Here is a 13,571-nt window from a genome sequence, read left to right as displayed (position 1 = left end):
CCCCCGGGTAGGTCAGCTGGGGCAGTGGCGGCAGCAGCAGCAGGCAGGGGGGTGAGGAATGGGAGGGAAAGGGATGTCCCACTGAGCAGCATGGAGAGGAAGGGAGAGGGTAAATTCTTACCTGATTCTGGGACTTAAAAAAAGTTCTGGGATGCTGTTCCCATGATGTGGTCTGAAAGGGGAAGTAAGACCCACTGTATTCCATCTGCATCTTCCCACAGTGATCTCAGTAGATGGTTTAATGCATGTGATGAATCAAATATTTTCATTTACTTTTGTTTTGGAATCTCCCATAATGACTACTACTGCTATGAATACTACAAGTGCTCACAGACCCCAGAGAGAACTATTGTGTTATTCAATGAGTGTTTTTTTCTTTGCTTGGTTTCATAACCGTGCTTTTACTGCATACTTGAATCCCTCCTTCCCTTGACATATCTGTGGCTAGTTATAATATCCTTTAACTCTTGGTTGGGAAGCCTATAGGTTTTACTGTAGTTTTTGTATTCTTTCCTATACATCAGTTTCTCTAGACCATCTTTAATTCTTTGATAAATTCTTTTCCTTATCTTTATGTTAATGAATTCCCCGAGTTATATTCTATAAGAGTCAGCTCAGCAGCACTATTTAAGAGAGAAACTTTCCCTATCCTTTGTGATGAGATGCATTGAGATGACAGATACAGCTGAGAATCACAGTGGAGCTAATCCTGTTTACCTTGTGCATGCCAGAATACTGATTATATTGCAATTATTCCTAAAAGATCAGAACCCCATTTATAGTAGGTGCTATAGAAACATACAATAAGAAATGGTCCCTGTTGCTAAAACCTCACCTATTGTATTAGAAATGTTCATCAATATTTTTACATTATCTAGCACACATCTGTCCATCTTTTTTGGAATGATGGCTGGATTGGATCATGGGACTGGTCATGGGCTATACAACCCACCTCTGGCAGTGGGACAAGTAGCAATGGCATTAACCCCTGAATGTTAATCACACTGTCACCACTAGCTTCAGTGCTGAAAGACATCCCTAACAGGGATATTAACCTGGAAATTCAGACCAGCATCATTATGGTTGACAGCATCCCCCTTCCCTATGCTGCTGCTGAAAAGTGTCCCCAGCAGAAATCTCAGCCTGAAAATTCTGTGGTGGGGTGAGCAACAGCAAAGTTAACCACCCTTCTCTCTCAGGTGCTGGTCTCAGTGACACAGCAGCACCACGTGGGGATTAATACCACCAACCCTTGCCCTGCAGAAGAATTTCTGGGCCTGTGGGCCATGATTTAACCACTAACAGGCCACCATTTGGACAGACCTGAAGATTTTAGTGCAAGCAAATATATCCCTGCACTTAAAATGTGGCTGGTCTAGATGGCTTAGTAGTCCTTTTCCTTCTCTAATTTCCTTTCATGTTTCCCATTCATGTCGTATTGTATTGGTATTTGATATCACAGTGTTTAATTTCCTTTTCCTTAGGTATTAGCTAGTCCTTTCACAATTGAATTCTATTCCGTGTCTTCGTCATATTTCTAATACCCCCTAAATCCCATGGTACTTTCTTGTCCTTTGTGGAGCACACAAGACTTTCTAATTTGGTATCATATGTGGTTTTTAATGCGTGGTGTATTCCTTCTTCCAAATCATGAATAAAGATGCTAAATTAGACTAAATCTAACAGGGAACTCAGTGGTGTCCCATTGGATAGTGCTCACTAACTCAGTATACATTACAGCTTCTCATCAATTTTTGTGTTTAGCTCTTGAGCTAATGTTATTTCTGCCCATTTCAAATCCATTTGTATTTCAGGCCCATTGAATTAATACTTCCATTGCAAATTAAGTATAGTAAGTACTGAACTCAACTGTAGGCATAGTACAGATTTTTTATTGTCTTGAGCCATTTGTTTCGTAGCTAAATAGCAAGGTACTGAATATGATGTTTTCTTTGTTTTATGTGCATGTTTGCTATTGCATGTGATTCTGTTATCTCCTTTACATAGTATGTGTATAAAGAAAACATCCAGTATCTTGCTATTGGAAATATCAGATGTGATTTTGGTGAGATAAGAGTTTAGGGAGTAGCTTGGTTCTGCAGGTTCAGTGCTGAAATTCAGAGCAGACAAATTCTGTGCTAAACTGTTCCATCAGCTTTCCATGTGATTTTTCCCAAGTCATTTAATCTCTCTGTATTTTAACTACCCAAGGCCAAATCCTCAAGTTGTACACACATAGGCTAAGTACAGACAGTCAAAAAGCCCAAAGCTGAATCGGTTCAATTTTTACAGACTAACCTAAACTGCATAGATTGAACTAATAAACAAGTGAACAGACATTCACTTTTGATTCTGGAAATGCAGCCACATGGCTGCAGTGGTTCAGGCCAGAAGCCAGGGGGCTCTAGAGCATGTCTCCCTGTTCAGCTGGAACAGACAGGTTGGGCCAAAGCTAGTCTGCCCATCCTGTGAGAGGGGGTTTGTGGGGGTGGTGCAAAGTATCCTGGAATGCTGGAGGACTGTGAGTTCACTTGAATCTGGAAGGGATCTGGGACAGAAGTTAAATAAACCAGTTTAACCTAAATCAGTTGGGTCTGTTACTATATCTTTCCAGGTTTATTGTAAACTGATTTAGGCCATTTTGAAAGCAGTTTATACACACTGAACTTCTTTTGTGTTACAGATTTGAACTTATTTCTGATCACTTATACCAGTTTATGTGTAATTTCTGTCCCTAGCCATAGTCACTTAACTGCACAAGCACACTTGCGCACAAGTAGGAGTTGACACTTGCACACAAGTAGGAGTTCATGCTCAACCTGTGGGTCCCTACTTCACTGCTCAACAGACTGCACTATGATGTGTAGTTATCCAGTTGGAACAGAATTGCCTAGGTACTAATGTAATGATGTTTCACTCTGTAACTCTGGGTAAGTCCCAACACTTTAGTCAGAAAAAACACAGAGAACACATCTAAAAAGTGTTAGATGGAGGACAGAAAGAATGAGGAGGGTCAGGGACCAGTACTATCTTATGCCAGAGTAATTTGCTCTGATTAAATGCATGCATAGATGCTGATGGTGGGTGTAAATTGTGCCTGGTCAGCCCAGCTAGCTGGGGGCCAGACTCCTGCCTGCTGCCTAGCCATAAAGCTCTGCACTTGCAGCACCCTTATCCCCCTGTCATCTACTCTATCACTGCTGCCCGGAGCTGAACACTCCATCCAACATAGCTGCCTGGAGCTGAACAGTCCTGGTGTAAAATGCTCTGCCCTGGCTCAAATTGCTGCTGTTCTGGGCACATGTTGTAGATGCTGTTCCTGAAAGTAGTTTACTGCAACTCAAACTGCTCTGGAGTTTATTGCTTCGCATTAATTGTATGTGTAGACACATTCAGTGTGTTTTCAGTATGAGGGAATAATTTCTCTTTAACAGGCAAGATTTTTTTTACCACAATATTGCTACAGCTTATTGATAAGGAAGTGGAAACAGAAATGCCAAACCCCTGTGTGATTTAAAGTTTAAATTAGAATGTACAAGGCAACAGAATCAAAAGTTTATATCTATTCTTGATCACCATTTTATTTTATGACTTATTTATTCTACAGCTACAGTATTTTGTTTCTGTCCTTCATATTGTAATTAGGATTCATGACCCACATAAACTGAGACACGGTATTTTGTATTTTGTTTGTGTGTATGTATGTTTTGAGGGGAGAGAAGGCATGGCAGACAGATGTAACATTTTGTATATAGGTCATATTACTCCTCTTAATTCACATCAGTTTATTGTTAAGACCTTAGGCACAGTCGACCAGTCCAGGGTAGTTTGTCTGTTGCCTTATTAGTGTGAGATTATATCCCCCTTTAGCATTAATTAAATGAGATGCATTGATTTGTGCTGATTCTACAAAGCTCTCTATGGCTACAAGGCTTATGCAGGGGATTAGAAAGGGCTATCTGTGTATCATTGAATATTTTTGCAACAGATGTTGGGAGTATCTATGTGAAACAAGGAATTTTTTATTTAATTGTTCATGTGCCTGACAGTCAAATCTCAAAATGTTACAAAATGTGGTCTTGGCCATTAATTTAGAACTTGCTTAATTGATAACATTTTTATAATATTTTTTTCTTTAAATCTTTTTTTCTTTTTCCAATATTCACGAGCTACAGCTCTGCATATCTAAAAAAGGAAAATTGTAGGCATAGAAGTTAAGATAAAATGTTTTATTTTGCCTTATTTTTTAAAATTAACCACAACCTTATGAAACACATTATGTTCTTTCACACAACCCTCTAATTCAAGTCTGATCCAAGATTGAGCCCCTGAATCCCTAAGAGTGTCAGAGGCCCAACCCAATGGGGCAGTGCTGTAGCAACATCTAGACACACTAGTGAAACAGATCAGTTGTGTCGGGACAAATCCCAGCACAGCTGATCTTTCTCTAAAAAGGATTTCTGTTTATAGCTTCAAAGATGTTGTTTTGAGATGTGTACTTAGTTAACATTGCAGCTATAAGGGTAGAAATATAACTTACAAATGGACGTGGAGGTTCTATATCACAGTATTACCTATTAAGGAGGCTTTCTTAGAGTGTTTCCTGATTGTGCTTTATGCAATACAGCAAAATACTAGTTATTTAGGCCCTCAGTACTACCATTGAAGTCATTACAAACATTATTGGCAATGTTTGTAATGACTTTAGTGTTGAGTGAGGTATGGAAACTTAGACATACCTCATCTGTTTGCTAACAATTTCTCTGTATTTATAATACTAGCTTTCATATGGTTTGTATGCTGCCCTGGAATAGATCACCCCAAGCATTTGTGACAATTTTGAATGAACCTCTTTATGGCCTTATTGATGGATAATAATAATGTAGCAATTGCACTGTGTTAAATTATCAGTTTAATAATACATTTTTGTAGTAGCTAATAAGTCTTGAAGGGGAATCCTGGGGGGAAAAAAGAAATGATCACTCCATAGGCATTGTATAATAGTCACAAGTGTAACCACTCCCAGATAATGAATGTGTACCTTTTACATTTTAAAGCCAAGAGAACTTCAAAGAGCTATGTTTTTCTCTAAATCTCAAAAATCCAAAGAAGTGGGCTGATGTTGATCTCAAGGATGAGGACAGGTGTACAGTCCAAGTACTATGTTTTTTGAGATGGTTATAAGACACAGGACAGTTCTCCACATTTGAATCAAAGAAACCAACCAAAAAAGAATCAGATTTTATGCACTAACATGTGCAGCATTCAAAGAGAGAGGATCTTAGACCAATTAGATGATGACCATGTCATCAGGTAAAATATGAAATTGATGTAAGCTGCTGTAACAAATGACTCATCATACCCTTAAATGACTTTATGCTACCACCCCAGGTGGTTATCTTCCCTAGTTTTGAATTCTTCCCAAGTGGTAGTGGCTGAAAGGCATTAAGGATCAATGATGGGTCAGTTATAATAGTTGACCTGATATAGTAGTCCTACTCTAGTTCATACTAGTTGTCCACTTCACAGACTTATGATCTATAAACACCATCTGGTGGAACCAAATGTAGACAAAGTAAGGACCACTGCATTGGGGAAAGAGGGTAATTACCCACCCCACCCCACTACCCTTCTGGATCCCTAAAAATACCTCTTCGTTCTTCACTTCAACCATGTCTCCTCAAGAGCTACCATTTTGTTGGGATATTTTCTGACTTTTGGTTGTTTGCTCCAGTTCTCTCCCTCCTTCTTGCTTTATCTTGACCTTATCTTCAATCTTCTACCTCATCTTCACCTGCCCTTCCAGTTCTGTCTTTCCCCCTATACACTCCCTCTCTTGCCCCCCCTTGTCTTTCCATTTAGTTTATTTCCACATAAATAGGGATACACTCCCTTGCCTCCCCCAAAAATAAAGTCTTCTGTGTGGAAGAGCTAAGAATAGATGTTATCTAGAGAGCAGATGCTGCCCCATCAGCCTTTGAAGAGTAAAGAAATGTAATGCTTCAGTCCTGTGTTTACAGAATAGTTGCTTATATTGGTTGGCCTACCAAATCCTTTCCTGAAACATGTCCAATGACCATTAAACGAACTAGAATGTACTGTATTATGAATCTTATTGAGATTAAATACATTGTAGTAAAGACACAATTATGGCTTTATTACATTTTGATTTAAAATATTTGAACCGACTTGTACAAGTACATAGAGATATTTACTGAAGTGTATTTGAGATTAAAGATTGCAGCAGAACAGATTCTTTTGTCATTTTGTGGAAGCATTTTACATTTTAAAGGCAGCTGAATGTAATTATAACGTGTTACTTATGACTTGCAACAAATAGTTTTTATCTGATATCCCTCCAAATGCAAGATTGCAAATTGCTGTTTGAGTTTTTTAACATACAATAATCTGCAAACATTATTTAACTTAGGTGAAAAATTCTTTATGGTTCTATTTTGGGTCAATGACCAGGGAAACAAAGATAAATGTGTACTAATCTGGAAGTCGGTTTAAGAAACTATATATTCCTACAATTTTTTCCTTGTCGCAGGAACCATTCCATCTTCCAAACTCTAAATATGTTTGTGTTACTTATTTCAGACTGAGCCTTTATTTATGACTGAGGCAGATGGTAAGGATCCCATTGTGTTACAATCAGGAAAGTTAAAATACTTTAGCATTTCATATAAAAGCCTTAATATGTGGTCTTTCTGAGCCAGTTTCTGTTGTTTGATCGAAAGTAATTACTAAAAAAATGAATTATTTACCTAAAGAAAGATTCATTTGATTCTTCAAAACATTAATTGGACAGAAACAAATTTAACAAATTACTAAAGTTGTGTATTACTGTTAAAAATGTGTAGGTCAGTGTGGACAAAAATATACAAAGGTAAATTCAAAGTTTTTTAGGTAACACATACAGGAAGTTAGAATAACAAGTAAATTAAAGGTAAGGTATATGCTAGATATTATAGTTTTGTTTCTTTCAACTTTCTTGTAAAATCTATTTTCAAATTCTATTTTTCTAAATAGATAGTATATGGTTTTACACTAATCTCAACTCATTTGAAACACACGTCTGGTGAAAATTTACAATTTAGTACTTACATACAAAATTTAACCTAGGATGGGGCTATGAAATCAAATACGTCTCATCTTTAAAACTAACTCAGAGATGTCAGGTAAGGTGAACCATAATCAGTCTCATCCATGCTGCTTCAGGGCAGTCTATGCCGTTGCATATTGTATGCTTTTCAAACATATATTATATCTGAGACAATATACCTTTCATAAAGTATTATTTGATAAATCAGTCAAGTGACAATAGTTACTTGATGAACAAGTTCATAACTCAGTTCAGTAAAGTTGTTGACATCTAACAAGATGATGAATTCTCTGAATAATCATTGTAGATCTGCCCAATTTGGGAGAGGCTCTGCACATGTATTTAATCATTTAACATTTTCAGACAGCAGCAAGCTATAGAAAACAGAGCTAGAATTCAGAGCTTTTCTGAATGTGTAGTAAAATGCTCATGCTCTAACTTTACAAAACCCCTTTTTTATTTCTATTGTGCATTGTGTTCTATTGTGCATAAATTGTTGAAAAGTATTTATATATTTCTTTGGCAATAAAATCTATTTAGTGGCCCTGCATCTTTACATTGCACGTTAAGTGTTTGGCATTAACTGACTTCAGAAACAGTTTTATCAGAAAAGACAGAAAATTGATACCTTGACGTTCATATAGAACTTAACATTTCAAATATAGTTGCAAACATCACAGTTCGTGAAGATGACATCAAGATGCAATGGTGAATAAAAAAGTAATAGAAAATATTAGGCTGCATAAGGAATGGAATAGTAAAACAAATATTAAAACATGGTATCACCAATATATCTATCAAGGGGTAGTCTTATGTGAAATACTGTGCTGTTATCCAGGACCCAGACTGAAAATGACAAAAGTAGTGACTTGTTTTTCTTGTCCACAAGCAAGCTCCACCAGCCTGGGAAGCTGAAATGAATGTCATGCAGAGGAGATTGTGCAGCTGTTCAAAGAATGATCATGAGCACACCCAAACCTGTCATGTTTGGTTTACCCTTAATTGGGTGTGTGTGTGCTTGTGGACTGGATTGAGGCATAGGCAAAACAGATATGTGCCCAGAGCCCAGTAAAGTAGTGGCATCAGAATCTACATTTTTAAATGTAAATTTAATCTCTAAGTGATTATAGCAGTGATATCTGGCTTGGTCTTCAGAGAATATCTACCTACAATCTGTACAGTAAGGAAGGTACCCCTATAACAAGGTGGGCTCAACAGCATTTTCAAAACAGATTAATGCCCTGCTGCTCTGGGGACTTAAGTTCCTAAGGGAAAGGTAAGCATGATTTCTCCACTGATCTCAAATGTTCCCCAGGCTCCTAATTGTTTGGCTGGTTTGATTCCATTGGATCAAGGTGATAACATAGCAGCAGTGACTCAAGCACAACTCATTGCACTAAAATATTGTGCATATCATCATCATAAAAAAATCCCTTCTCTTTTTGAATAGGGGCTGTCTTTGATCAATAGCCTTAGATAATAGGTAATAGTTTCAACATTAAATTAGCATTAGGCATCTCAGGTAACACCCTGTAGAGAAAATGAAAGTCTACATCTTTCAGAGTTAGTATTTCTGGGTTTCTGTGAGTTCAGGTGGACATTGCTCTGTGCATTACACTTAAATCAAGTTTTCAAGTTTTCTTTACAACCATAATGCTTAGAGTGGTCTTTTAGGAAAACCAAGCCTTTGCAGAACGGGATGGAAGTCTCAACAATAAAAGTGCAGACTTTGCTCCCTGGCAGATATAACACACAGTAACATGCACGTATGATGAAACAAATTGTGACTGGCCAACAGGCCAGAAATTAACATTATGGTGGGGTACTTTGGATGAGCAATTTCTTTGTGGCTGATCCACCATTTTTATCCAAGGATAAATTGGTTTGATGTCTGACATGCTACAGTTTCTCATATAATTCTCACATATAGCACATAACAAATTCAATGTCTGCCTGTGTCCTCACTTAGAATGATCTGGTACGATTCAAGCCCTACTATTACCCATAGAAGAGGGAAACGGGAAGGGGCAGTTGAAGGTGGATAACAGATGCACAGGCTTGGAAAGACTTCTTTATGCAAAGGGATTGAAAAGAGTGGGATTGCTTACTTTAGAGAAGGGATTGAGAATCAAAACACAAGTATTCAAACTAATGAATAGTATAGAGAAGGTTAATATGCTATCTCATGATACAAGAATTAGGGACATTCAATCCAGCTGAAAGACAACAAACTTAAAACCTTGACCAGACAGCCCTCCTGATGTTATGAGAATTTTACACTGTATTTGTGGCATGCTTTAGAACTGCATTACAATTCATCTTTTTTAAGTATGTCAACTGCATATACAATAGCTTGTACTTAAAAATAGTATTTACTAACAATTACACTGTGGAACATAAGATGCAACAGTTTTCACCTTCTTTTTAGAGACAGTCTGTATACATTCAGGAAGACAGCTGCAGTAAATGTATGGTGGTAACTGACTTTTTATGATTTCTACTGTAAATGTGGATCTAAACTACATAAACTGAAAAACTGTGACATATTCTTCTTTTGTAAAAAATAGGTTCTCACTCATTCCATGAACAGAAGCAGTTTCCCCATGGTTCTCCCTATACATTCAGCCTCTCCTCTCTCCCGTTCCTCAGGATGCATGTGTTATCCAAATAAAAACATTTGCTTTCCCCTTCATTTGCTCTATGCACAACTAGGGGCAGATTGTTGTTAATCTGTAGGTCTTTATTGTGGCAGGCCAGTCTCTTTTTCTAGCCAGGAATGGGTCAAAAAAGTGTTATGTTCATTCATTTCACCATTGATAATACACACATCTTTTGGTCCAATTAGACTGTCAACATAGATACAATGGCAGTGGATTTACTTAATATACACCTGTAAGGAGTTATAACTAAACTGGAGTCTGGGATTTTTAACATAGCTATCATCTGTGCAGTATAAGAATGATGGAACAAGAGACAGGTTAGTGTCAATTACACTCTAGCTGTCAGAAATGTAGAATGTTGAACTCTGGTGAGTATGAATCCTAATCAGATAATATTGAGGATTTTCAGCTGTTATTCCAACATAGACTCTAGCTGTATGTGTCAGTTTCCCACAGAATTTAATTTAGCCCTAATGATGAAGAAATCCCTACATTCACACATCGCTGTCAAGTCAAACTTTGGACACTTTAAATGAATTAGACTGAGGCTTCAGGGGAGAAGTGGCAGAATGACATGCTGAAGAGATTTCTCTTTCGTTTCCTTTCACTCAGGTTACATTGAGGAAGCCTGCATAATTCCATGTCCCTCGGATTGCAAGCTCAGTGAATGGTCCAACTGGTCTCGATGTAGTAAATCCTGTGGGAGCGGGGTAAAAGTTAGGTCTAAGTGGCTCCGTGAGAAACCGTACAACGGCGGTCGGCCTTGTCCCAAGCTGGATCATGTCAATCAGGTAATTTTTGCTCACTTCTACGTTATTCGCTTATTTAGCTTTTCTCTATTCCACAGGTGTAGTGCATTAATCAAATCAATCAAGGATCCTTCCTTTCTGAGCAACTAAGTAATATGCACTGAAAGTCATAGAGAACAAAAAGTCCTCAGTTGCAAAATGAAGGCTTTTATTCTGGGGCATTTAAAAGAACTGTATACAGTATGTTGCATTGCAATGGCAAACTGTATAGGGCCCCATACTACCAGATTTCGTGTTCTGTGAACTACAGGTATGAACGATAAGAAAACAAAAATACCTAGAAGCCCTCAAAATAGTTATGTTCTCCTTAGTCCTTTCTAGCATCCATTGGTCAAAACAGTTTTTAGCCTTTTGGAAGAATTTATTTTAAATGATATCTGTTGAGATTGAAGCTTGTACTTATGACTAAATGGATGTAGAGTCCTTCCTTGTTTGCATCAGGCAAACAATGTTAGCCATGTTAGTTTGAAGTCAGGCAGAAGGCAGGTTAGGGTGGAACCAGAACATTTATACACGAGACGTTTTCACCATTTAAAGCGCATTAAAGTCCTCAATTAATAAATGTGCCAGACCTGGAGTGCTTTTAAAGTGACAGAAGTTACCTTAATTAAAGCTGGTTGGATGTGTTTTAAATGTAAGGTGAAATGTAGTAGTGCGTGTCAGAACACCTAATTCTACTTAATTGCATGTGTATTTAACCAGGGCTTTTTAAGTGGTAATTACTAATTGCTACCACCAGGTGTAGCTAGCTTGCTCTACAGCAGGGGTGGGCAAAATGTGGCCCAGGAGCCAGATATGGCCCACCAGGCCATTCTATCTGGCCTGTGGTGCCCCTAAAAAATTTAGAAAATTAACATTTATCTGCCCTGGGCTGCCTGTCATGTGGCCCTCGATGGCTTGCCGAAATTCAGTAAGCGGCCCTGTCCCCAAAATAATTGCCCATCCCTGCTCTACAGCCAGCAGCCACCGGTATCAGCTTATTTCAAATCATTCTGCTCTGTGTAACTGAAAAAATAGAAAACAAAAATAAAAATAATCATCTTTATCTAGTTAGATTTTATTTATTTATTTATTTATTCAAAACATACCATTAGGTGGGGAAAAGAGAGTGCAAAAGGGGGAACCTGAGAACTAATCTCTCCACCCCAAGTGCATTACAGTCAGGGCTGCAAGCTCTGCTCTGTGGAGCCTGCAAGGGTAACCGTCCATTGGGGGGAAAGCAACCCCCCCATGAGACCCCTTTAAGTCCCAGCTAAAACCCTAAGTGCTGCTAGAATTCACCCCCCTCCCCCAGTGCTGCAGGTGGAGCTGACACTCTGGAGTGAAGCCAAGGCAGAAGCCCCAGCCTGAGTTGCAGCCCGAGCTCTGGTGCTGGGAGCAGCAGTGGTGGTGGCATAGAGCGCATTTCTGTGGGGGGGCAGTTTCCCATCCTACAATCCACATGCTGCTTGGGAGTCTGGGGGGGGGGACTTTGGGGAGGTTTCATGGGGGGTTTCCCTCCTCACTGTGAAGGGGAACACAGGTGTTTAACCCACTTTCCCAAACTGTGCACAAGACGGGGAGGGCGGCCTCTGGTGGGGGTGGGTATTGCCCAGTGGCCCTCATTGTACATAGGAACCCAGTGTTGTCTGATGGACAGGGGTTTGGGGGGCTTCAGGGGTCTTGGGGGATTCCCCATTTTGGGGAGTGTGCAGTGGCCATGCAGTGATAGTGGGGCATGGGTGCATTCACTCCTGCCCCCCCCCCCGAGTGCAGGGGAGTCTGTGGGTGAGCCTGCCAGTAATGTAGTGGGCTGGCTGCAGGGGGTCTCAGGTGGCTGGCCCCTTTTTGGGTGTGATCATCAGGGGTGGGGTATGGGGTGGGAAAGGGGCTTGCCCACTCATGCATTAAGAGGTGTGCCAGTTGGTCCTCACTGTGTGAACTCCCCCATCATTGTTCTGGCTCTGGGAAACAGATTGGAGACTAGAGAAGCCCTCTTATATCCATGGGTACAGAAGTCCTTAGGGGTTCCTGGACCATAGGGGTGGGGAGGGCTCTTGCCCTCAAATCAGGACCCCTTCCTGTGTTCTCCCTCCCCCAGCACAGTTCCTGAGGTGCTCTCTGGAATGGCACAGTGGGGAGCATGCCATCTGTACCCCTTGCCTCCATTGCTCACTCACTCCCTCTTTCCTTTCCTTCCTCCATGGAGGGTGTTGTAAAAATTATTTTTAAAAAAGATTGACCAAGTTGATTTTTATTCTGTTCCTTTACTTTTTCTTTATAACAAAGGCGATAGCACACTTTGCTCGCTGGCTCACTTGCTCACAACAGTGAAATTAGATTATGTAGCATCTGGCACCCCCTGCCACCTCCTCCACAGAACTACAGCAAGGCATGAAACTTGAATGAAGCCATGGCATGCATATTCATTTTTAAAGCACTTAACCTAAAGCACTTTAAACAAAGCACTAAACTTAAAGTGCCTTTGTATATGCCTGCCCTGCATGTGTATAGATGCCCTGGACTAACTGGTTCAGAAGTACACTGTGTCATACAAAACCTTATGCGTCTTTGAAGCAGTTAGTTTCTAAGGTCCACCCTGCTTGCCTTCTGCCTAAGCAGTCAAAGTAATGTGGGACAAGCTCTCATGGCATTTTACGTTATAGGGTGTCTAAAGAGTATAGTTACACAGATGGGACACAACTCTCAAAAAAAGGTTTATAAATATAAGTACAGGGATGGCAGGCATGCCAAGCCTGCTACTTGCATAGTTCATTAAGACAGATTTAGAACAAAAACTGCCTTTTCAATGCACTTGTCTTTCTCTAGGTTTGATTTATATTCACCTTACAATTGGATTTAATTTTACATTCAGAATAGCATCTTGAACAGCCTTATATTCATTGCACTAAATATTCACAGGTGAAAAAAATCTGTTTGTTCACAATTAAATAAAATGCACATGCTTAATATCATCCCGTTGACATATTGCCAGCCCAGAATGAAATGGTTTGTTGA

The 13,571-nt window shown here is 39.4% G+C and overlaps 1 protein-coding gene across 2 annotated transcripts in view; it reads left to right on the top strand.

The window, feature by feature from the left end:
* Nucleotides 1-13,571, top strand: part of THSD7A (thrombospondin type 1 domain containing 7A) — a 686,730-nt gene that overhangs the window by 619,854 nt on the left and 53,305 nt on the right. For both annotated transcript variants that reach the window (XM_019508490.1, XM_019508491.1), the window contains one exon: nucleotides 10,378-10,556. In XM_019508490.1, the coding sequence (XP_019364035.1) occupies nucleotides 10,378-10,556 (179 nt within the window). The remainder of the gene's footprint in view (nucleotides 1-10,377; nucleotides 10,557-13,571) is intronic.

Source organism: Gavialis gangeticus, unplaced genomic scaffold, assembly GCF_001723915.1.
Source record: "Gavialis gangeticus isolate Ggan-Ray unplaced genomic scaffold, GavGan_comp1, whole genome shotgun sequence".
NCBI classification, from domain to species: Eukaryota; Metazoa; Chordata; order Crocodylia; family Gavialidae; genus Gavialis; species Gavialis gangeticus.
The sequence above is the reverse complement of the archived record's forward strand: the minus strand, read 5'-3'. Positions and strand labels throughout refer to the sequence as shown.